Consider the following 21218-nt stretch of genomic DNA (forward strand, 5'->3'; position numbering starts at 1 on the left):
CAAAGAAGCCACTGGTATGAACAGCCCCAGTGAAAATTATCTATCATAACAGGACTAAAATATTAGATATATCTATGTGCACATCATAAACTTAATGTTTTATGCAAAAGACAGGGGGATGAAAAGAAAAAAAGTTTCCCTGATTAAAACAAAATCCAGAAAGTGGAAGTGAACCATTTCAACACTCCTCTGAGTAAAAAATGTCTGCAAAGTTCTTGTCTCCCTTCAAACTTTGTATGCTGGCAAAACTTTGTTTTTCTGACGGAATCTTACCATGTCCCTTTCTGTGCAGCTCTAGACATTTCCAGGTTGTGAAAAACATTTCAGTATGGTCAGTCTCTTCTTCTCCAGACCTCCACAGGCTTCCCAAATCTATCCAACAGACTCACCTTGGGCCTTTTAGGAAATCACAGTGATTGCTTTTGGCACATAGGGTTGTTAACAGCAACCAAAGTCTGGCTCGGCTCAGAGATCCTTTTCAAGAGCCCTGTTTCGATGAGCTGTGTCGTGGAGTGGCAACAGAAGATCATCGTGCAGAGGGATGCGGGTGCCGGAGATGAGCTGAGACTCTGCAGAAATGCCTGGATCCGAGTTGAAGCGGCAAGTGGCCAGTGGTGCCCCATGGATGTACAGGCTCCTGAAGTTGAAAACAGCATTTTTTGCTGGATTTTTGAATTGAATACACCTCTGGATATTCAGCTGAGAGTGACAGGGAGAATGAAATTAAAGGTGGGAGGAGGAAAGTGCAAGACTGGTTCATTTTCCTGTGGGGTGGGATGCACTGGGAGATCCCTGCTGCCTTGCAGAGAGCAGGAAAGCGCCTGCCAATGTTGTACTTATGGTTTAGGAGGAAAAACTCAGCTCTGTCCCATTTTTGCAGCCTATCCACCCGCCCAGTACGTGGTGGGTTGGACAGGCAGCGAGCAAGGCAGAGGCCAGCCAAACCTCCCTTGAGTTTGGACATGAGCCACGGTGGAGCAGATGAAATAAATCCAAAGCTTTTGCTCTTGGGCTCACCCAAGTATGGTGAGCGAGCAGCACAGCAAGAGGCGGTAAAACAGCATGGAAAAAAGCTGGCACATCACAAGCTGGGGTGATAATGCTGGGTGGATTGAGCACCGGAGCATCCCAGCGAGGGAAAGGGGATGGTGGCACCCTTATGAGCAGCCGGGGAGCCACTTAGGTGAGTGTGTTGGAGTAGAAGCTGAAGCTTTCGGAGACCGTTTTGGAGTCGCTGCGGGAGGAGCTGTTGGATGTTATGTCTACAGAGAGACGCTTGGCCTTGCTGCTCTCCTCCAGCTCCTCTTCGGCCGTGCCAACCGTTGAGGACACGGTGGTCTCTATCCGGCTGACCTTGTACATGCTGCTCTGTGTCTGCAGGTACCTGGTTGACTTCATTTCCAGGCCCTCGTACTCGCCGGCGCTGATGAACGGGCACCACCGAAATGCGTGTTTGAACCCCACGCGAAACCTGGGGGCACGGAAGAGATGGGGAAAGGCAGCGGTGAGGGATGTGGAGGTGGCGAAAGGACCTCGCTAGGAAGGGGAAGACAGAGCTAAGCACTGCTAAACAACAACAAAAAAATGCTACTTTTCACTAAGGGGAGGAAAAAAACCACTGATAAATTCCAATTAGGAGTCGGGACTGTTTTGATACCGGCTCTCAAATCCCACAGGGGCTTTAGGAAAGACTTATTTAGGTGAGTATTGTATCGTCCCTGCATCTGCTGGAAGCAGCGCCTGGCAGAGGATGGGACAGAACCATCCTGGAAAAACTCTCCATCCATACTCTCCTCCACCAGACCCCTCTGTATCTCCCCCTCCTCCCCTCCCTGTTGCACCAAGATGCTGCCTAAAGTCACTTGAAACCCACCTGTCGTTGAGGCAGCAGTAGATGATGGGGTTGTACATGGTGGAGCTCATGGCCAGCCACATGATAGCCAGGTAGACCTGCTGGATGAACTTCTGCAGGTACCAATTGGGGTTGAAATACTGTAGGGTGAAGTAGATGTGGTAGGGCAGCCAGCACAGCGCGAACGTGCATACCACGATGATCATCATCTTCACTACCTGTGAGGAAAAGAGAGACCAGGGAAGCAAAGTCATCCATCGGACACCCTGCAGGTGGGGTGTCACCCTCCAGAAGGGGACACCTCTTTTTGTCTTGGAGACCTTTTCCAACCAGGAACACACAGTCGACGTCTTGGTTAAACCATGCACATTCATAGAGGACACGCACCTGGAGGACGCTCTCTGCTCCGTTAGCAACAACTGTGCAACAAGTCCTGACCTGTTTCCACCCCTAATGAAGTATTTTTGGCTATGGTTAGTTGGGATTGGGCATGAATTATGGCTCCAACCGTGCTCGGAGCTCCTTACCTTCCGCTTAGCCGAGACCTGCTCGTGGTAGCGGTCAGAGTTGTCGCCGGGTATCTCACTCGCCCAGAGGGTGATGCCGACCACGGTGTAGGCACATCCTATCACCAGGAGTGGCAAGAAGTAGATCAAGATGGTCATGCAGAAGTGATACCTAGAAAAAATGATGGTTGTTGCGTGTGTCCTCTACCTATTCAGTCTTTTTCTTGCAAACTGAGTTTGAAGGCAAAGTGCTTCACACGGGCAAAGAGAATTTGGCACGGGTCCTGCAGACACGTTGCCTGCAGAGCTCAGGCTGGGAAATACTCCCTACTTTCACCCCAATCTTTTCCAAGCCTCTGCTCCCAGCCTTTGGCATCCTAGCACCCTTCTGGGATGGGATGTAGAGGCCACAGGATAACTTGTGTTACCTTCATAAGGCAAGGATGTCTTAGCTGAAGTGGCTCTACTCTCAATTCTACTCTGTTTACACCCCAAATTATCCTAGAGATGAATGCTTGCTCTTAGGACACCTTTCATCTGGCAGTCCTGCAGGAGCAAATGTGGTTTTTTTGACATATAAAGGATGGGAATATTAAGCTGAAGAAATAAAGGCTTTCCCTGCGGGGCAAACACTGGGTCTTGGATGCAGCTTGCCGGAATCCTGGTCCACCTTCAGTTTAGTTGGGCTCAGGTGGCGCAAGGCATAACCCCGGTCCCCAAAAACGCAGCCTAAACACTTGTTGTGGAGGTTTATTAAAATGTTTCTGTGAATTCAGTGGCTGGGTCAGTTCTCCAGGCTTATGGAAAGGGCAGGATCTTTGTGTCTGTTTATAACAAGTATAAATAAGCCCAAAATCAAATGAGAGGGTCTGGATTAAACTGTTAGCACAGGCTTGAGACTGTTTAGTTGTGAAGTCGGTGGAGCCGTGGCAGGTTGCAATAGCCGCTGGGGTTGCAGTGGGTTCAGTGAAGGATTTGTGTTAAATAATAGTTGGTTTAAAAAGGAAAAAATAATTCTGTTTTTAACAAACAGGATGGGGATGGACGCTTTGACCTTGCAGGTTCCTTCCTACCATCAGAGCTTGCAAAAACGTCTTTCCCCTGCAGAAAGATGAGCAATTGCGGTACAGAAACGCAGCTGGCTTGCACAGTGCCGGCTTGCAAAGCGTCATGCGTGCCGCCAGGTCTGGAGGTAATTTTCTTCCGACTGCTTGAGGGTCTTTGCATGCATTTTCAGGGTGCGTGCCCGGCTCGAATGCTGCATCTGTTCAAGGCGGTTCAGGCCCTGTAACCACGCTCTGCTCTTCCACTCGCTCGTCCTCCCGGGAGCTTTGATTGAATAATATCTCCAAAGTGTAACAAATGGGTCAGGCTTGTGCCTGGTGCAACTCCCGCAGGGAATGGGGTTGGCCCCAGCCCCATGCTGCCATGCCATCTCCTCCTTGTTTTGTACCTGCAATTTCATTTGGCCTTCTCTTCGCCCAGCGCTAATCGCATTTGAGCTGGATTTTGTAGGGCTGTTTTCTATTTTGCTAATTAAAGAGGCGTCTCTGTGGCTCCACGATGAAGATTTTGTTGTGGTTCCCATGTAATGCAGGGCTTTAAACCAGCTTCAAACAGCTGAGAGCAATGCAGAAATGCCCCAGAGGAGCTGTTAGATAACATAAGCAAGACTGACCCTTCTTTTCAGAGCTGCCTGGGACAGGGATTTCCGAAGACCCCTTGGGACATTTTTTTGGACCTTGGGTGCTGAAAACTGGTCTCCATGTGAAACCATCTGTACGTTATTCTGCCTACAAGAATTGCAGGATCAGAGCACTTGGAGAAGCCTAGGTTTTGTAATTTAAAGGTCTTTGGTGTGGGGATTTAGGCTCTTGTATAAGATGGAGGAGCCCGTGGGAGTTATGGGACAGTGATGTTGGAGGAGGGGGCTGCCATCTCCTTTAGCCTTGCAAAGCCCAGGTGGTTGCCGTGGGCTGTTATCTCCCAGAGAAGCCAGCGAGTGGAGCGGCTTTTCCCCTTCCCTTAACAAACCAAAATGGCAGCTAATGAAATTTGAATAGATCGGACATCTATTTCGAAACCAAAAGCGCGAGAGGGAATCAGTGGTTAACAGCGACGAGCAGCTGCTGAATCGAACTGAGCTGAATTGCCGGCTCCTCTTGCAGACGCACCTCGCCTGTGCTGAGGTCTTTGTCTGCTTCCCCCCATACGAGCGGGCTGAGAACAGGCACGTTTTCACTGTGAAAAAACCTCATGTGCACATCCTGGTCTCTGATACCCTCTGCATGCCAGGGGTGTGCTTTCTGGGCTCCGTTTGCCCTGAGAAAGGACTCCCCAGTGCTGGGAGAAGTCCCCTACTTTCACTGTGAACTGAAAAAATAACATTATTCTTCATCACGGCATTGCAAACAAGCTGGCTGCTGCCAGCGCCTTCCTTAAATAACTGCACCAAGGCCACGCAGCAGGGGAGGGTGTTTGACAGTGACCCAACCACCTGTCCCTGCAAAGTTATTTTGGGACAGTAAAATAACATCTCGCGCTCTGCGCTGTGCAAGTGAGTTTGTGTGGTTCAGGGAGACGCTGCTGAGCTCCAAGTTATTTTCAGTCCCCACCAGATATTTGGGGTTTGGCTATTTAAAAGTTTCCGCTTAGCATCTGCTTTCCCAGCTTTCCTGGCTGCCCTCATCTGTCTGCAGAGCCCCTGGCTCGCCGAAGAGCACGGGATGCTCAGGCTTTGAAGCGGCGCCCGGCTTCCAGCGGTAAATCATTCATAGGTTAATGGTGACCTTTTTCTCTTGAATTAGCTATTTGAAAAAGCGAGGGCCCCAGCGTGCAGCTGAACAGCAGATGGTCTGTCAAAGCCAGGCCCTGAGCTCACGCCGGTTGCGGCTTTGGTCAGGGTGGGCTCAGCCCCATCCCAGCCATGTGTCTAAGCCAGCACCATTTCTTCGCGTTGGCTGTGTTTATCACAGTGGCCTGGAATAATTAAGGTTGGAAAACACCTCTGGAGATCAGCTGGGCCAGCCCCAGCTTAGTTCTTGCCATACCTGCCTTGCAATGCAAATCAATAAGATGATAACAAATGATACCGTCCAGCGCTCTGCAACCCGCCACTCGCTGCTGACTGGCAAACTCATCTCATTTGTCTTGCAGAGAGACCTTTGCCAGGCTCAGGCTGGCTTTAAACACCTCTCCGTGCATGTGCGTGTGTCCCCTGCTCTGGCTCCAGCACAATTTCACAGCCCTAATTCATTGCTCCACGGGACTGGAGATCGCAACTCCCTTTCCTCCGTGCTCTGTTTTCCTTAACATGTGACATTTAACTTGCCGCGTGACTCGCGGGCTGCAAAGAGCAAACCACGGAGGACCGCTGTGCTGGCAGACCTGGACCCTTTGGAAATGCCAGAATTAATTAGCCAGCGCCTTAACGGGAAGGGAGGAGATTGCTGTTGAGCCCTCCTAGCCCAGCATTTGCCTCCCAGCCTGAGCTGATGCCACAGAGCCCTTTTTTGTAGCTTGTTTTTTTTTTTAAGCTGTCGAGTGAATTTTGGGGCACTTGGACTTGGTAAATCCCAAACCTTTTTTGCTACCGTCAGCTACGTAGCACTGGCCCTTGCTAGGGTAGGGGGAGGATCTCCCCATGCCACGGAGCTCTGAGCTATTCCCATCCTTCCTCGCTTCCTTTTTTTATACTTTTTTTTGGTATTTTTTCTGTACGGTGACTTGTCCCCACTGCCAGAAAAGTTCAACTCACGTTTTTCCGTAGGCACTGGTGCTGTGCTCTGGCCACTCCACCAGACACACCAGCCGGCCTGGCAGCTTTTCCATCACCGAGTAGTAACCCTGGGGGAAAGCCAGCAGGGAAGCCAGGAGCCAGATGACGCCGATGACCACCTTGGTGGCGGTGGCCGAGAGTCGGGGTTGCAGCGGATGGATGATAGCCATGTACCTGCAAGGTGAAAAGAGGAGAAATCAAGGCTGGAAAGCCCCGATGTTGCAGCTTTTGGGGCTGTTTTAGGTCTCCCTTGCATGGGGGTTGTACTTTTGACACCTGCTTCGTGCATCCCCTCACTCCGCACAAATGCGAACAGCATCGAATAATCCCTTTGTGGACGATTCCCCAGCCAACGCTCTAATTCTCTTGCAGCATCTTACCCTCGAGATTTGAATCCCGTTTGAGACACTCATTGACTTTTAGCTGAAAAACAGCTTTGCTAACGCAACCAGTAACCGTCTGCTGCTGCAAAAAACAATTTGTACAAAGCCAGCCGCAATGCTGCCGTCTGGCAGCAGCCGCTTTGGCAGCGCCCGGTAGTTTTGCGCCCGCGCAAAATCGTATCTCTACGGTAGATCACGGTGCCAAGTGTTACAGGAGGAGAACCAAAAATAAGAGTGCTGGACTGGCGTGGGATGGCTGATCTGAGATGTCGCCTCTATCTGCCCAGCTCCTGGGCTCCTTCCCTCGAACATCAGTCATCATAGGTGAGGAAAGCTCCAGTGGTGACGAGGCGGATTGAATTTATCCCCTCTGCAAATCTGGTTTTGCAAAGCTGGCAGCAGCCAGCAGCACTGTAAGGATTAAGTGAGAACATCACAAATTTTTTATTTTATTTCCCCCCTGCTCCACATCAGGCTTCAGGAAGAGGAGAAACATTGCATCACCCTGCATGTGTTATCACCCAAGGCGTTTGCAGCCTCCTCTATTTCTCCCTTCATCCCTTCTCCTTTCAGAGGATGGACAGTTTTTTCTTTTAATATTTTCCTAGATGGCAAATACTCCCTGTGTTGCATTTTTGGGTGGCCACTTGCAGGGGCAAAGACATAGGGATTAATATATAAATATGCAGGAGGTACCGCCGTCAGTTCTTCCTCTGCCCCAGGGTACCAAACCCTATCAGCTTTGTGCAGCTGAAAATCCACCTAATCCACTTGATAACTATTCCTCGAAAATGTTTGGTACTTGAAATTGAAGCTGGTTAGAAAGAGCCAAGGCAATGGGTGTTAGCGCTGCTCTGGCACAGCAGCTGGTGATGCATCAAGGTCTCCTGGTTTCTGCATCCATGTTTCTCATTTCTTCCTTATCGTACTTGCAATCGGCTTCCCCGGACTTTGCAAGGACTCATCTGCTTCCTCTTCCTCATCCTTCAAACGCCTGGTGTTGGCTGAGCCCCTCGTTAGCAGGTTTGCTGAGCCAGATGAGGTTTGGATGGACTTTATCACGGGCGTCAGAGCAGCTTACCCTGGGTTTACGCTCCCAAGCAGCAAGAAGTCCACGTGTCCGAGTTTGCTGCTGATGCTTGACCCGATGGTTCAAGTTCAAGCATGCAAACAGTGGAAAATGAGGGATTTCCACAAAAGTTGGGCAGTTTCTGTTGAAATACTTTCTTGGAGAAACATCTGAGGCTGAGACCTCTGGAAAGCAAAGCCAGTGCTTGATTGCAACAAGCCAGAAATGCTTTTACATCTCCTCCCTTGTTTCTGCCAGTGCATTTCAGAGGACTTCCCTCATCGGTTTAAAGAACTTTGCAGCTGCAGAAGCCCTCGTGGTTGATAAAACATCCAAATAATCACCATAACAATGAACTAAACCCCAGCCGCATCGCCTAGAGACCTTTCCAGCAGCTATTGACTTGTCTGTAATGCTGTCTCGTGGTGGAAATGAGATGGCAAAATTCATCTGACCACGCTGGCGTTGCAAGGATGGGGTCAGAGAGGCAGGAGGGAGCAAGCTAGCGGTGCTCTGGGGAAAACTGGCCCCAAATCCTGTTTTTCGGCAGCAATTCCCAAACCCTTGGTCCTGAGTGACCTCTGAAATATTCCCTCGGGGATGCTCTGGGTCCAGCCACCCATCAAGATTAGAATTGAGAATAATAACGGTTTTCCCAGACAGGGGCTCTGATGGGAAAGAAAAAAATGTAATAAAAAGGGTCTGGGCTGCTTGGAGGAGCTGGTATTACAGACCATAAAAATGCTGGAGATAGATGGAAATGTACAAACATCCTGAAAATAATTAGACCATTATTTCATATTAAAATATCGTATAATTATATAATAATTGTATCACTAAGCAGAAAATTGTCCTAACACTTTAATAACTGCTTCCTTTTTTTTTTCTTTCCCCTTTTTTCTTCTTTTTTTTTCCCCTCTCCTTGAGAAGAACGTTTGACGCAAATCAAACCGGGGAGAGGGGGGGAGCAGAGGATATGGTTTTGTGACCGCCTCAGCTTGCATGACAGTCGCCGTCTTGTTTGTATTGGGGTGGAAAAGCATTGGTACAGGGAGCAAACCAGCACCTTCTGCCTGCTTCCAGCGCTGGGTCTGTCGCACTCAAATGACTCCCCTTTCCTTGCAGACTGGTCGGACTTTCTGTGTTTATCCACCCAATAGGTTTGTGTTTATTCCTGTCTTTGAATTTTGGGGTTTTTTGGGTTTTTTTGGCCACCACTTGATCTTTTTCTGCATCCGGAACACCAGTCTCAAAAAGCCACTTTGCTTTCTCACAATTCTGCTCAGTTTTGAGCCAAGGCCTCCCCTGTGGTGTGTTTCTACAGCGGGGTTTTGGTTAACCGAAAAGAAAATCTTCCTTCCGAGCAAGTGAACGCAAAGTAGAAAAGCAACCCCGTGCTGCGGAGCCGTACCGTGGGTACCTCCAGGTTGTCTTCTCCCCTCCACGTCGGTTCAATCTCCCAGGCAAGGCTGCGGTAGGTGTTGCAGCAAACCTCCATCAATCACTTTTTAGCAGAAAAATGACATGTCAATCATGACTTTGCCTTTCAGCAAAAGCTTGCCGATCTATTTATTTTTTTATTAATACGAACAAGTTTGCATTAAAATGGAAACGCAGAGCGCGGGCACGGGACGCGGCTGCAGCGCCCCGGGGTGCCTGCGAGGTGCTGGCGCGGTTTGGCCCCGTGCGTGGTTTTGCAGCGCTGGGCACAAAAGGCATCGATCAGAGCTTAAGTGCCAGGAAGCCACTGCCTGCCTTGGCTTGGCCGCGCAGGTCCCGGCCGCGCCAGTGAGAAGCGGGCTCTTGAAAGCAAGGCTAATGAGTTTATTAGCTCATATTTCTCCTCACAAAGTGCCTCTGTGGCCCCACTCTGCCTATCTCCCTAAGATGCTGTATCCTATTAGAGAGATTTATTTTTTTTTCTTTGCCGTTTAAGAGGGCGGTTTTCTTATCCATAAAAAAATTGGGTGTTGCGGTTTGCTAGGGATGGTCGTTTGCGGGAGGCGAGGAAGAGAAGCTCGTGCCTGCGTGAGCATCCTGCCCTCGCCGCTGCGGCGGGTGACAAACCACCGTGGGGTCTTCACGCCCTACTTTTTCATAGGGAATTGGCTCTCAGTTGAGGATTTAAGGGCAGATTTCCTGTGTTAGGGAAAGGTTTTGCTCCCCGTGCAGGCAAAGCACAGGGGTAGCACTGGGAACGGAGCCATTTGCCTGCAGAAGATGTTGGGTTGGGAAGACTTAATGATACCCATGCCTCAAAATAAAATGATGTGCGGTTGCTCTCCTTTCAGACGGCAGCACCGTGTTCAAGCGCAAACCATCGCTGAGTTTTGCAAGCTCAGGGTTGCCCAGCTCCTTGCAGGACAGACCCAATGCCTGTGCAGCTGCATTTTCCTTGCACTTTTCCCACCACGTTTAATGTTTTAAATCCACCACATTTAATGGGCTTGGCACTAAAGCACACAACTTCACACCAGACGCTATTTGAGGATGTTGGTAATGCTGTTTGCTGTTGTTTAAATATTTTATTGTGTTTGGGGGGGGGCGTTACGATGACGATACAATAGCATTTGAGTACAACGTTGTACCAGGGTAGCTCTGAGTGTATCAGTTATTAAATAGATATTGCATTCGAGGCAGTGTAGCCATCTATTAATTGCGTTTGGAAATCTGGAGTCTGCCTGGATAACTAACATTACACAATTGTTTCCACTCTCATGGAGATGAGATTAATATAATAGCAAAAATTTATGAAGCATCTTTCATTCCAGAGTTTCCTTATCTGCTTCATTAAGTAATAAGTATACGATGGATAAGAGATGAGTAACCAAGAGGATGCAGGGTTTGTGCTGTGTGTTTTATTGCAAAATGATTTCCCATCCTGAGCAAAGGAGGAGGTTTAGTGCTGAGTCAGTCCCAGGGGAGTTTGCAACCAAATCAGGTGCCCCAGACTGAGGTGGGTCAAACGCCTCCAGCACAGCTCCGGGTCCTTCCTGCCCAAGAAACGAAAAGCTTCTCCATAGAGAAAAACCTGCCTTTTCACTTTCTGCGAGGATTGCGTCGCGACAGCGTGGATGCAAAAATACCGTCCCTGGAGCAGGTTTGCATAGCGAGGCTTGGCCTCGTTGCGCTGGCCCCAAATACGTCGTATCTGGATGGCGGCCGAGGAGGCTAGCTGAGCCCCGCGTGCTTGAAACATGACGCTGGGGACGAAGGCGCCGAAGCAGCTGCTTCCTCCTATTTATTGCTTTGGCATAAACCAGCGACCGTCCAAACCAAGGGACGGACAGCGCACTCCTGCCCCGAGACCTGAGTGATGCTCGACGCTCGGCAAAGTGTCTTCATCAAGCAGGAGGCTGCAGGCTTCTCACCGGCATTTCCCCGGAGCGCCGATACAGCACAGCATCTTTCTTTTTTGAAAGCAGTTTGGTATTTCAATCGAAAAGGACGTGTTACCCACCACCACGCAGCCACCTGAGTTACGCCGGCAGCTTTGCAAACTCCCCTGCCTTCCTGCACAGCACCTCTTGCCTTGCAAAGCCCCTGGGCACGCTCGGTTTTAAAAGCCAAATGCAGGTGGGACAGGATCAAACCCCAGTTAGTTGCAGGGCTGGGGTGGGAGAGGAGGACCCAAAGCACAACCAGCCCCACTGAGAGCCTCTGCAGATGCATATATAACCTATATGACCTTACCAACCAATTAGTCCTGGCACTGGTTTATAGCTATAGAGTGAAGGGGGGGAACAAAAAATCACACAAAATACAGGGCTGGTGACCCAGGAGACCTGGCACACTTAGTGTGTGGGTGGTTCCCACTGGGCCATTAAAGAATTAAGAACAAATTAAGGAATAAATTAAGAAAGCCATCGGATAAACTGAATATCTCACCAGAGGCCCTCAAAATCCTACGGTGGCTTGTGGCAGCGCCCAGCTTGCAGATGAGCACCGTGATCGCCCCAAAAGCGTGGCTAAAACCTGAGTCTCCCGCATCTCCCAGCCAGCAAAGTGTCGCTCAGTCATCTTAGTTCTGTATTTATGGCCACGGGAATTTCAAGCCCCCTCTCCTTTCCAAAGGAAAGCGGGGGAAAAAAGACATAATTTATTTTTTGACAGGCTGAATTCATATCTAGTGATATTAGGGGGGATTAATTCTGGTTAATACCCACCAGATCACAGACTGCTGCTGGGAGCAGGGGCATAAAGCAGCCTTGGTGAGTGACCCCTTGCTAAGGCGTTCCCTTGTCCATCCCCATCCCCCTGTTTTCTAACCCCAGCTGGGAGATCAACGCTTCGAGCCAGCTCCGTGCTGCGTACCCAGCAGCTTCGTAGGGTTTTTGCTGCGTTCAGTGATGCTTGATTTTTTCAGGAATGCAAAAAGCTGCTTCGGTTCTCGCTAGCTGGCGCGTAGGCAATGCCGCAGGGCGGCCGGTGCCGGGGCTGCTGGCCCTAAAGCCGCGCTCCGTTCGCTTCCCCCTTGCTCCTCCACCTTCCAAATTACATCCCAGCAGAGCAAGATTACACCGCGCCGGGCGCAGATCAAAGTCCTGCTCTGCAAACCCCAGCAGTCCATTAAGTCAAGATTAAAAAAAAACCAACCCAAACCCTGGTGCTATATTCGGGTGTAAATGACTAATTAATCTGTCTGTGCGCTGATGTAATTTGTCCTCTCCAGAGGGTTTCTTTCTGCAGTAATCACCTCTCGGGGAAGGCATGGGGTCGCTGAGCTGGCGAATATGTTCCTGATGTTCAGCTGGTTCATCCAACCTGGGAGTTCAAGCTTGCAAGCAGTAAATAATTTCCTGAGCCAGTTTTTCCTGCTGCAAATAATAGGGGGTTGGGGAGATATTAACAGGTCTCGGCTGCAGACTAGCAATTTTAGGAGCCGTGGTGGTGAATGAAGATTCGCAGATTTGATGTTTCTTCTGCAGCTCCTGCTGGCAAATTGATGGCTCTTAAGACACCTAATATAATTTGATAACCTAATATAAATTTGATAATTTTTATTTGGAAATAAAAAAGGGAATATAAAGAAGACCCCAGTTTGATTGCCCAACCCTGCGTGTCGGTCTGGCAGCGTTGGTGCTGGTGGAGGTAGGAGAGGGGGCTTTTTTAATGAGCCAAAGCAGCAGGTTGGTCTAGGAGTCGCAGGAGGTTAGTCCCATTGTATCTCGCTTTTATAGCTTTACAGCGGAGGATTCTTTGCAGAAAAAGGGAAATTGCTTTGTATTAAATAGCCCAAGTGCTGCACAGTCTGTCTTCACCCTGAGTTCATGGCATGGCTCTCGCCCTTCTCATCAGTATTTGTCCAGTCTGCGGTGTTTTTGGCTTAGCTCACTTGAAGTTTTGAGATCAGAGATGATTTTTTTTGTCTGATTCTGCAAGTAATCTGGGATCTTCACCTTCAGCCGCACTCCTGGTTGTCCAGCATCATGGAAACTCATTCCTCCGTCCGAAGTTTGCTCATGGTGCGGGCGAGTGGTGCTGCTCAGAAGTGAATCCAGGTCCCAAGGAGAGAGAGAATACCAGCAGCTGATCTAACGATGCTCCATCCCATGTGCCATAGACATAGCAGCTTAGGGATGTCCAGAGTTTGGGGTTTTTTTTCTCTAAGTGTGGCTGCAAATTAGCTTGGTCTCACCCTGGGCACTGCTGGGCTCTCGCTTTTCCTGGAAGATTGGAAAAAACCCAGGATTTTCTGCCTCTCTCTTTCAAGTGAATTAATTCACAAGGAGCGTTTGAAGCCAGAAGGGGATATGTGATGTGCTCTGGCACTGATATGCCCAAAAAATGAAGGATATGGCAAATTTTATAGCGCCAAAGCGAGCTGTTTGACCCCCGCTTGTGCAGGATGCTGAGAAGCAGCATCATGGCTTTTCCTGAGCATTTACCAGTTCATTGACTCCTGAATTTCCTGCTATTGTTGTGCAGGGTTCAGCATAACACTTGGTATTTTTTCAGAGCGGTTGTGCCCAGGCTGAAACAGGTCCTGGTGAAAGAGCAGATGGTCTAGCTTCAAGCAAAAGCTTTTTTTTTTTCCTTGCACAAACCCATGGCTGGTTCTGCAAAAAAAGCCATTGGGAGAATCAAACCCCCTTCCCCACTTGTTCTGTCAACGTCTCTGTTACGGCTGTGCCGAGTCTTTCCAAGGCGGTTTCATATCCTCCAGCGAGGATGTTCTGGAAATTGCTTGCAGAAAGCACAAGCGGAGATGATTTAGGGGAGCAATCTGCAGACTGACGCTCCTCCGAGCTTTCAGACTCCGTATCCAAGCGCTCTGATAGATGGCTTAATACAGTTTGGGAACACGAGGCACGTTCAATTCTGCTTTCCTAGTTTCTGATGAAAATCAGAACTGCAGTCATGTTTGATTTCAGAGACATCCTGGCTGTGAATATAACCCCTTTTGCTGAGCCTACCTGGCCCTGCTGCTCCGAATTCAGGTACTTGCTTTCCTTGTTCCCACACAGCTTTTTGCTGCTGGCCAGGACACGTTCTTCCCCTTTGGGTTCCTGGAAAAAGTTCCTGCGTTTCATGCATTTAAGTTACTATTGTCAGGTCTCAGGCACAGGAAAACAAGCAGTTTTCCAGCACTTGGGGATGTTGTTGTGTGCTGCTTGCCTGGAGGGGCAGAGGATGGCCTTCCGAATTTCCCACTCGCTGGAAATTTAGGGCCAAGAAACGCAGCAGGAAGCTCTGTGCAGGAGGTGTTTGCACACTGAGCCTGCAGCTTCTTTTGGGTCCTTCTTGGTGGGCGAGCCAAGCCTGCACACACGGGTTGTGCAGCCCAGCCATGGGAAAACCAAGCCTCTGTGAAGGTTTTGCAGATGCAAGAAGAAAGCTGGAAATACCAATTCCCCCCCCAAATTCAGCCCCAGGCTCCCAGACCTGCCTTTGCTCCCTGTTTTACACATGCTCTTCCAGCTTCCCCCAGTAGATTTGCTTTTCTGGTTATTCTGGGGTATGGACCGAAGGCTAAAAACCAAACTATTAAAAAAAAAAAATCTAATTCATCCTAACCTGAAAGGGGCTTTGCTGGCTGATCCCCAGTATCCTTGGAACGCAGATGCTCCTGAACCAGAGCCAGCAACACCATCAGGTAGGAACAGAGCTACGCTGGCAGCATTTCTCTTTTTATTTATTATTGCCTTCATCCTCCTCACATCTCCAGTATGAGAACTTGGCTATGTCCGATTTATTTTGGGGAGAGGGTCTTGTAACCGTTCCAGAGCGAAACAAAACCTGAGCCTGTTTTTGACAACTAGCGAGCATCATCCAGCTCGAGCTCCGTTTCCCAAGCTGTCAGTGCGAGTTGTGGCAGCACTGTAATTTCTCGTAGGTAAATATCCGTGCCAGTTTGTGCAGCACTTAGACATCAGCTCAAAATGTGCTGGCATACGGCAATGCAAATCTCCTCCCCCCCCTTCACATGCATCCTCAGCCAAAGTGTCTTTTACTCCCTGGGAAGAAGGACCAAAAAGAGGTGTTGCAGAGCTGAGCTGTCTTCAGGAAATATGTTTGCGTTGGAAAAAAATCTGTTGCACTTGAAACACCGGTACTCAAGAGGGAATTGCAAAGCTGTTTGAAAGCCTCAACTAGAGACATAGTGCTGGTGTGAAAATGCCCAGCAAATAAAAGATTTCTTGGAGGGGAGAGGAGAGAGGGGAGCTGTGCACTGGAGGTGCTTGGTGCGTGGGTATTTTGTGTCCCTTGACCCCGGCGCATCCCTCTGCGGTGAAAAAGGCAGCGTTCCCTGTGCCATCGCACCCCGCCGAGCGCTTGCTGAACTTTTGATCGCAGCAGAACGCAAGCGGGATCTCGCTCTGCCGGCAGTCCCCAGCCATCCGGCAGCGCCGGCAGAAACAGGCAGTGGAAAAAAAAAAAAAAAACAAACCACCACCCAGCTAAGCTGCGCTGGCTGCAGCCAAATGAGAGAAATCCCCGGCACCTGCCTCTCCCCCTTGACCCCCACTAATAAAATCAAGGTGGGTTTGCCTGGGGGGATGTGCCGGCACGCAACGCGACAACGCGCTCGCCAAGTCAAGATGCCTTTCCCGAGCCCGAGCTTCTCTCAGAGGCTCCTTAGACTGTTCCCAACCCAGATCAAGCAACATGAACCAGTTCCTGCAGCGCAGCGGAGGCACGTCTGCCACAGGCATGTATTTTATGTCATGAGGTGACGCCGTATTTGTGCTAAATACCGTGTTTGCTTTTAGATGAGGAGGTTGGGAAAGGAATGGAGAGCTCTGCAGAGGAGCTGGGAAGGGAGAGGACAGCGATGCTATAAATGCACACCCAAGACACGCTACCGACACGCACGGGGGTTGCAATGCCTTTTCTCAAGCTCCTTTTGCAGAGCTGACAAAGGATTCCCAAAGCCACCTGCAACCAGGGTGGGGAGAGGGATTTTTTCTAGCCCTCTTTTACCAAAATGAGCTTTATTTTAATTGCAGTGTTCTCCCGTGTCCGGAGATCAGACAGAACTGAGCACAGCACCCAGGCGGAGGCAGACCTGGGTGCCGGGGAGGGTTGGGGGTTTGCCGCTCGGAGCTCACCTGTCCAGCGCGATGGCCATCATGGAGTAGATGCTGGCGAAGACGGCGGCGATGGGGAAGAAGTTGTGAAACTTGCAGTAGAGCAGCCCGTAGTACCACTCGTTGTGAATGGCGTAGGTGAAGTTCACCACCGTGTTGAAGGCGGACATGGAGGCTTCGGCGAAAGCCAGGTTCACCAAGAAGTAGTTGGTGACGGTGCGCATCCTCTTGTGAGCCAGGATGATCCACATCACCACCACGTTCCCCACCACCGACACCACCACGATGAAGGCGTAGGCGACAGCCCACAGGGCCACCTGCCACGGCGGCTGCACGAACTGGTTCGACAGGGACTCGTTCAGGGAGGCGTTGAGCGGCGACTGGTGCTCCAGCTCCGCTTCCAGCGGCAGAGCGTTATCCATGGCACCGCGATGCAGCCGGAGCAGGCACACGGATGCTTTGGGGCGCGGGTCCCTCCTGGTTTAGGGTGCAGGAGGATCCGTGGGCACGGATGCTTTGGGGCGCGGGTCCCTCCTGGTTTAGGGTGCAGGAGGATCCGGGGGCACGGATGCTTTGGGGCGCGGGTCTCTCCTGGTTTAGGGTGCAGCAGGATCAGGGTACAACAAGCATGGGGCACACAGCTAGTTTGGGGTGCAGGTCCCTCCAGGTTCAGAGTGCAGCCATTTTGGGATGCACGGCTGGTTCGGGGCACGGGTCCCTCCCGGTTCGGGCACGGCTGGACTGGGATGCACGGCTGGTTCGGGGCGCGGGTCCCTCCCGGTTCGGGCACGGCTGGACTGGGATGCACGGCTGGTTCGGGGCACGGGTCCCTCCCGGTTCGGGCACAGCTGGACTGGGATGCACGGCTGGTTCGGGGCGCGGGTCCCTCCTGGTTCGGGCACGGCTGGACTGGGATGCACGGCTGGTTCGGGGCGCGGGTCCCCCCCAGGCTTGGCTGCAGATTCCTCCCGATTCAGGGCACAGCCAGGTGGGGATGCGGGTCCTTCCCAGTTCAGGACCAGAGCGTGATGCGGGTCCTTCCCAATTCAGCAGCACAGTGGGATGTGGGATGCAGGTGCCTCCCGGTTTAGGACCAGAGCAGGATGTGGGTCCCTCCCAGTTTGGGGTGCGGGTCTTTCTCGATTCAGGAGTGCAGTAGGATGCGGGATGCGGGTGCCTTCAGGTTCAGGACCGGAGCGGGATGTGGGTCCCGACCGGCTCAGGGTGCAGCCGGTTCGGGATGCGGGTCTCGACTGGTTCGGGACCGGTTCGGGATGCGGGTCCCTCGCGGTTCAGGAGCGCAGCAGGATGCGGGTCCCTCCCGCTTTGGGGTGCAGCTGGTCTGGGATGCGGGTCCCTCCCGATTTGGGAGCGCAGCAGGATGCGGGTCCCTCCCGGTCCGGGGTGCAGCCGGTCCAGGGTGCGGGTCCCTCCCGGTTCGGGACCGGTCCAGGGTGCAGCCGGTCCGGGATGCGGGTCCCTCCCGATTTGGGAGCGCAGCAGGATGCGGGGCCCTCCCGGTCCGGGGTGCAGCCGGTCCGGGGTGCGGGTCCCTCCCGGTGCGGGACCGGTCCGGGATGCGGGTCCCCGGGGCGCAGCCGGTCCGGGATGCGGGTCCCCGGGGCGCAGCCGGTCCGGGATGCGGGGTCCCTCCCAGCCCGGGGTGCAGCCGGTTCGGGATGCGGGTCCCCGGGGTGCAGCCGGTCCGGGATGCGGGGTCCCTCCCAGCCCGGGGTGCAGCCGGTCCGGGATGCGGGTCCCCGGGGCGCAGCCGGTCCGGGATGCGGGGTCCCTCCCAGCCCGGGGTGCAGCCGGTCCGGGATGCGGGTCCCCGGGGTGCAGCCGGTCCGGGATGCGGGACCAGAGCGGGACGCGGGGCACAGCCGGTGCAGAGGAGCCGGCTGCAGCGGGCGCGGCCCGACCGGGGCTTTTCTAAGCAGCGCGGGCGGTGCCGGCGAGCGATGGGCAGAGCCGGCCCGGAGAGCCCTCCCCCGGCCCCCTCCCGGGGCCGCCGCCCCCCCCGGGCCGCCCCCCGCAGCGCAGAGCGGCCCTTCCCGGCGGGCGGGGGGCCCCGGCGTCCCCTTACCCCCTCGCCCCCCATTTTCACGCCTCCTCATCCCCTCTCCAACATCTTTGCCCTCAAAATCCTCCTCCGCTTTGCATCCTTTTTTGGGGGGGGGGGGGGGGGGCTGAGGGGCACCTGGGCCAAATGCGCTCTAAAAAGTCACCGGGACTTTAAACATACTGATAATTGTAAAGCTTATATATTTTCTATATTACATTTCTATATTCTAAACTATGAAGCTTTCCAATATAACAGCTGTGAGATTTCTCCAAACAGCTCTACGTGCAGTCAGCAAGCGCTTCGCATCCCCGACAAACAAAGCAAACGTTTGACTTCTCAAAGAAGGGAAAAGGTCTTCCCGCTCCGGTGCAACCGGCTTCCTACCACTGCAACCGGGACGCTTCATCTTAGTGCCCCTTGGCTCGTAAAGCAAACACGGCTCCCCTTGGGCTGGCGAAACCTTCTCCGCTAAAGAGGCTTTTCTCCCATGAATAAGCTGTTGGAATCTAATTAAACTGCAAACAGAGATTCGCACCTTCCCACAGCCCGGGTTTATAATATCCACCAGACAGGGGTGATTTTAGCTTACTCCTCCAGTGTTGTGTTACTGCCAAGTGAGGGCAAAAAAATAATTGCTGTGGTGCTGCCTGCCAGGAGAGCTGGTTTTCCCTCAGGATGCATCAATGAAGAGGAAAATGGCCTTGGAAAGCTGAGCACATCCCTCCGGTTTGCTAAAGGATGCTCCTAAACCGTGTTCTCAGGACACAGCCTCCCTAATCGATGGAAGAGGAGCGCTGAGTTGGAGGAACCACCCCCAGGTAAAGCTGCGGCTTCCCAAAAACTGGGAGAAATTCGGGTTCAAATTGCACAGCTGAACGCCCTGGAGGGAGGATGCTCGGCTCTTACGCTGGAGCAAGCCCTTAGGGAAACCTGAGGGACTGAAAATCTTTAGTCCCCCAACACCAGGTCAGTTGTTAAAGTGAGACGGAGCTTTTTAACGCTAGGATGGGTGAAGGAGGAGATATACCTCAACCAGGGCCTCTGTGTTTCCAGCAGCCCTGGGAGCAGGGGCTGCCTGGGTGACTGTAGAGGGATCCAGGCTGGTGGCCGAGCGCTCTTCCTGCATCCGGATGCTCCTGGACCACTCGATGGCAGCATTGCCTAAAAATGCAGGAGGAGGAATGGGCGAGCAGCCTGCCGGGGCTGGGGCAGGCTCACCGGTGATGGCCTTTCCAATTCCACCCCCCCTCGCCAGGCTGCTCTGGGGCATCGCAATCAATTTGGTAAAGAGCGAACCCCAAAGGAGGGGACACCCTGGCAGGTGGGGACAACGTTAGCAGCCATCTCGGCCCACCCCAGCAAACCCTTTTCCCACTCCCTCCATCCCCAAATTGCTCCAAGCTGGTAGCATCACCCCAAGGACCGCTGCAAGGCTGAGAGCGCTCACATCCCTGCCTCCTGCCTCAGTTTCCCCCCCTACGAAAAGGGGGGCGATGCCTTTGCACGCTCCTGTTGAAAAGAACTGGCTCTTTTTTTCCTGTGCTGCTGCTGTGCAAAGAATTGAAATGGAGCCTGACGTCTCGACCAAAGCAGGCTCTGGAAGGGACATGTGTGTATTGGCACGTTCAGGCCACTGAGCGTTGGGCAGTTGCAGGGGGGTTGAATTTCACCCAAAGGATATGTTTTCTTTCTTTTGGAAGAGATTGCATTCAAAAGAAAGAAGAAATCAATCAATCCTAGGACGGAAACCTGCGTGAGGGAGAACAGATGTATTTATTGCTCGGCAAAAACAAACAGATTATTGCAAGCTTTTGACAACTAATTAATGCTTGCGGGTCCCAGTGAAGATGCCAGTGCTATTCCGGGCATGAATGCTCTGGGCTATTCCAACAAGCCCCCTCCTTGCTTTCCCTGGGGACACTCGTATACCTTCACGTACATTGTCAGCCCTTTCAGAGTAGAGAAAAAGGCTTTGGAACTGGCAGCTGGAGAAAACCTTGCCTTTTCCTGTTGTTTTCCAGAAGGACAGGAACCTCTCACGCTCTAGGTTTCCCAGCAAAGTCCCGGGGCCGGTTGAACATCAAGTGCATACAAAGCTGGGTTGTCTGGGAGGAAAAACTGGCCTTGTCCTTCAGGGAACCATCAGAGATGGTATTTTTCCAGCTTCTGAGGTTTCGGCTCCCCTATCCACCCTGGCCAGGGGCTTGGACCCCGTCTCCCTGTTGCATAAAGCCGGGCACGAGCAACACCAGGAACAGGTTCAAGATTTGCCACCTCCCCAAAATGTGGCTGCAGGACCTGAACAACAAACATCCCTCGCAAGCTGCCAGCAGAGGTGTTTGCATGGCTCCTTGCTTGGGTAGAATAAGTGCAGGTGGATCAAGCTGTGCTTTAAATCAGGGTATGGCACCAGTGGGGGACAGCAGCTTGCACCCAGCAAGGCAATAATGTCCTTTCCTAAAACAGCTGGATCCAGAAGGGAACATCTGCCCCGGTCTATCCCTCAAGCAGAACAAGGGAAGCAGCTTGTCTTTGAGACAGGGAGGAGCCGCACAAGCCATTTTCCACGGCACCGAGCAGCGCTTGGATGCTTAGCTATCCATCAGCAGAAATAACTCACTTTGCCAAGCTGCTCCTCATGATTAATTCGGAAATCATACAGTCTAAAAGCCCCAGAAGCAAGCTGCCTCCTGCAAGATGGGTTGCACAAGTGCGTGTGTGCAAGTACATGCTTCTCCAAGCTCTTGCCTTGGCTTTAAATTGAGCGCAGCTGAGCTCCGCTTTGGAGGTTGCATTTTGCAGGTGGTTGGTGTTGCCCAGGGGTGGTTTCTTAATTACTGAGTGCTCTTCCTGCTCCCAGGTAGCTTTGGGCTGTAGGTCCTTGTGCTTTGGAGACTCAAGAGCAGCGTGGATGGAGGTTGCTGGGCTCCAAACTGTGGTGTCTTTGCTAAATGTAAGTTTGCTTTATGTTTTTTAGCAGGAGGTGGGGGAAGCTTCCTTGCTGGGAGCAGCATGAGATGGGATTTATTTCCCT

At 52.0% G+C, this 21218-nt stretch overlaps 1 protein-coding gene across 1 annotated transcript; it reads right to left on the reverse strand.

Annotated features, from left to right (window-relative positions):
* Nucleotides 1-1179: 1179 nt before the first annotated feature.
* TACR1 (tachykinin receptor 1) lies at nt 1180-16541 on the reverse strand. The gene is made up of 5 exons (XM_009483148.2): nt 16141-16541; nt 6116-6310; nt 2380-2530; nt 1874-2070; nt 1180-1471 (listed from the first exon to the last, which is right to left on the reverse strand). The coding sequence occupies exons 1-5, from the start codon at nt 16539-16541 to the stop codon at nt 1180-1182; spliced, it is 1236 nt and encodes a 411-aa protein (XP_009481423.2).
* Between the last annotated feature and the right edge of the window lie 4677 nt (nt 16542-21218).

Source organism: Pelecanus crispus, chromosome 21 (genome assembly GCF_030463565.1).
Source record: "Pelecanus crispus isolate bPelCri1 chromosome 21, bPelCri1.pri, whole genome shotgun sequence".
Taxonomy (NCBI): Eukaryota; Metazoa; Chordata; class Aves; order Pelecaniformes; family Pelecanidae; genus Pelecanus; species Pelecanus crispus.

Coding starts and splice junctions, on each gene's coding strand:
- TACR1 (XM_009483148.2), bottom strand. CDS start 16,541: ATGGATAACGCTCTGCCGCTGGAAGCGGAGCTGGAGCACCAGTCGCCG. Junction 6,311..16,140: donor ATGGCCATCGCGCTGGACAG/GTGAGCTCCGAG, acceptor TTCACCTTGCAG/GTACATGGCTATCATCCATC. Junction 1,472..1,873: donor TACTGCTGCCTCAACGACAG/GTGGGTTTCAAG, acceptor CCGTGCCCCCAG/GTTTCGCGTGGGGTTCAAAC.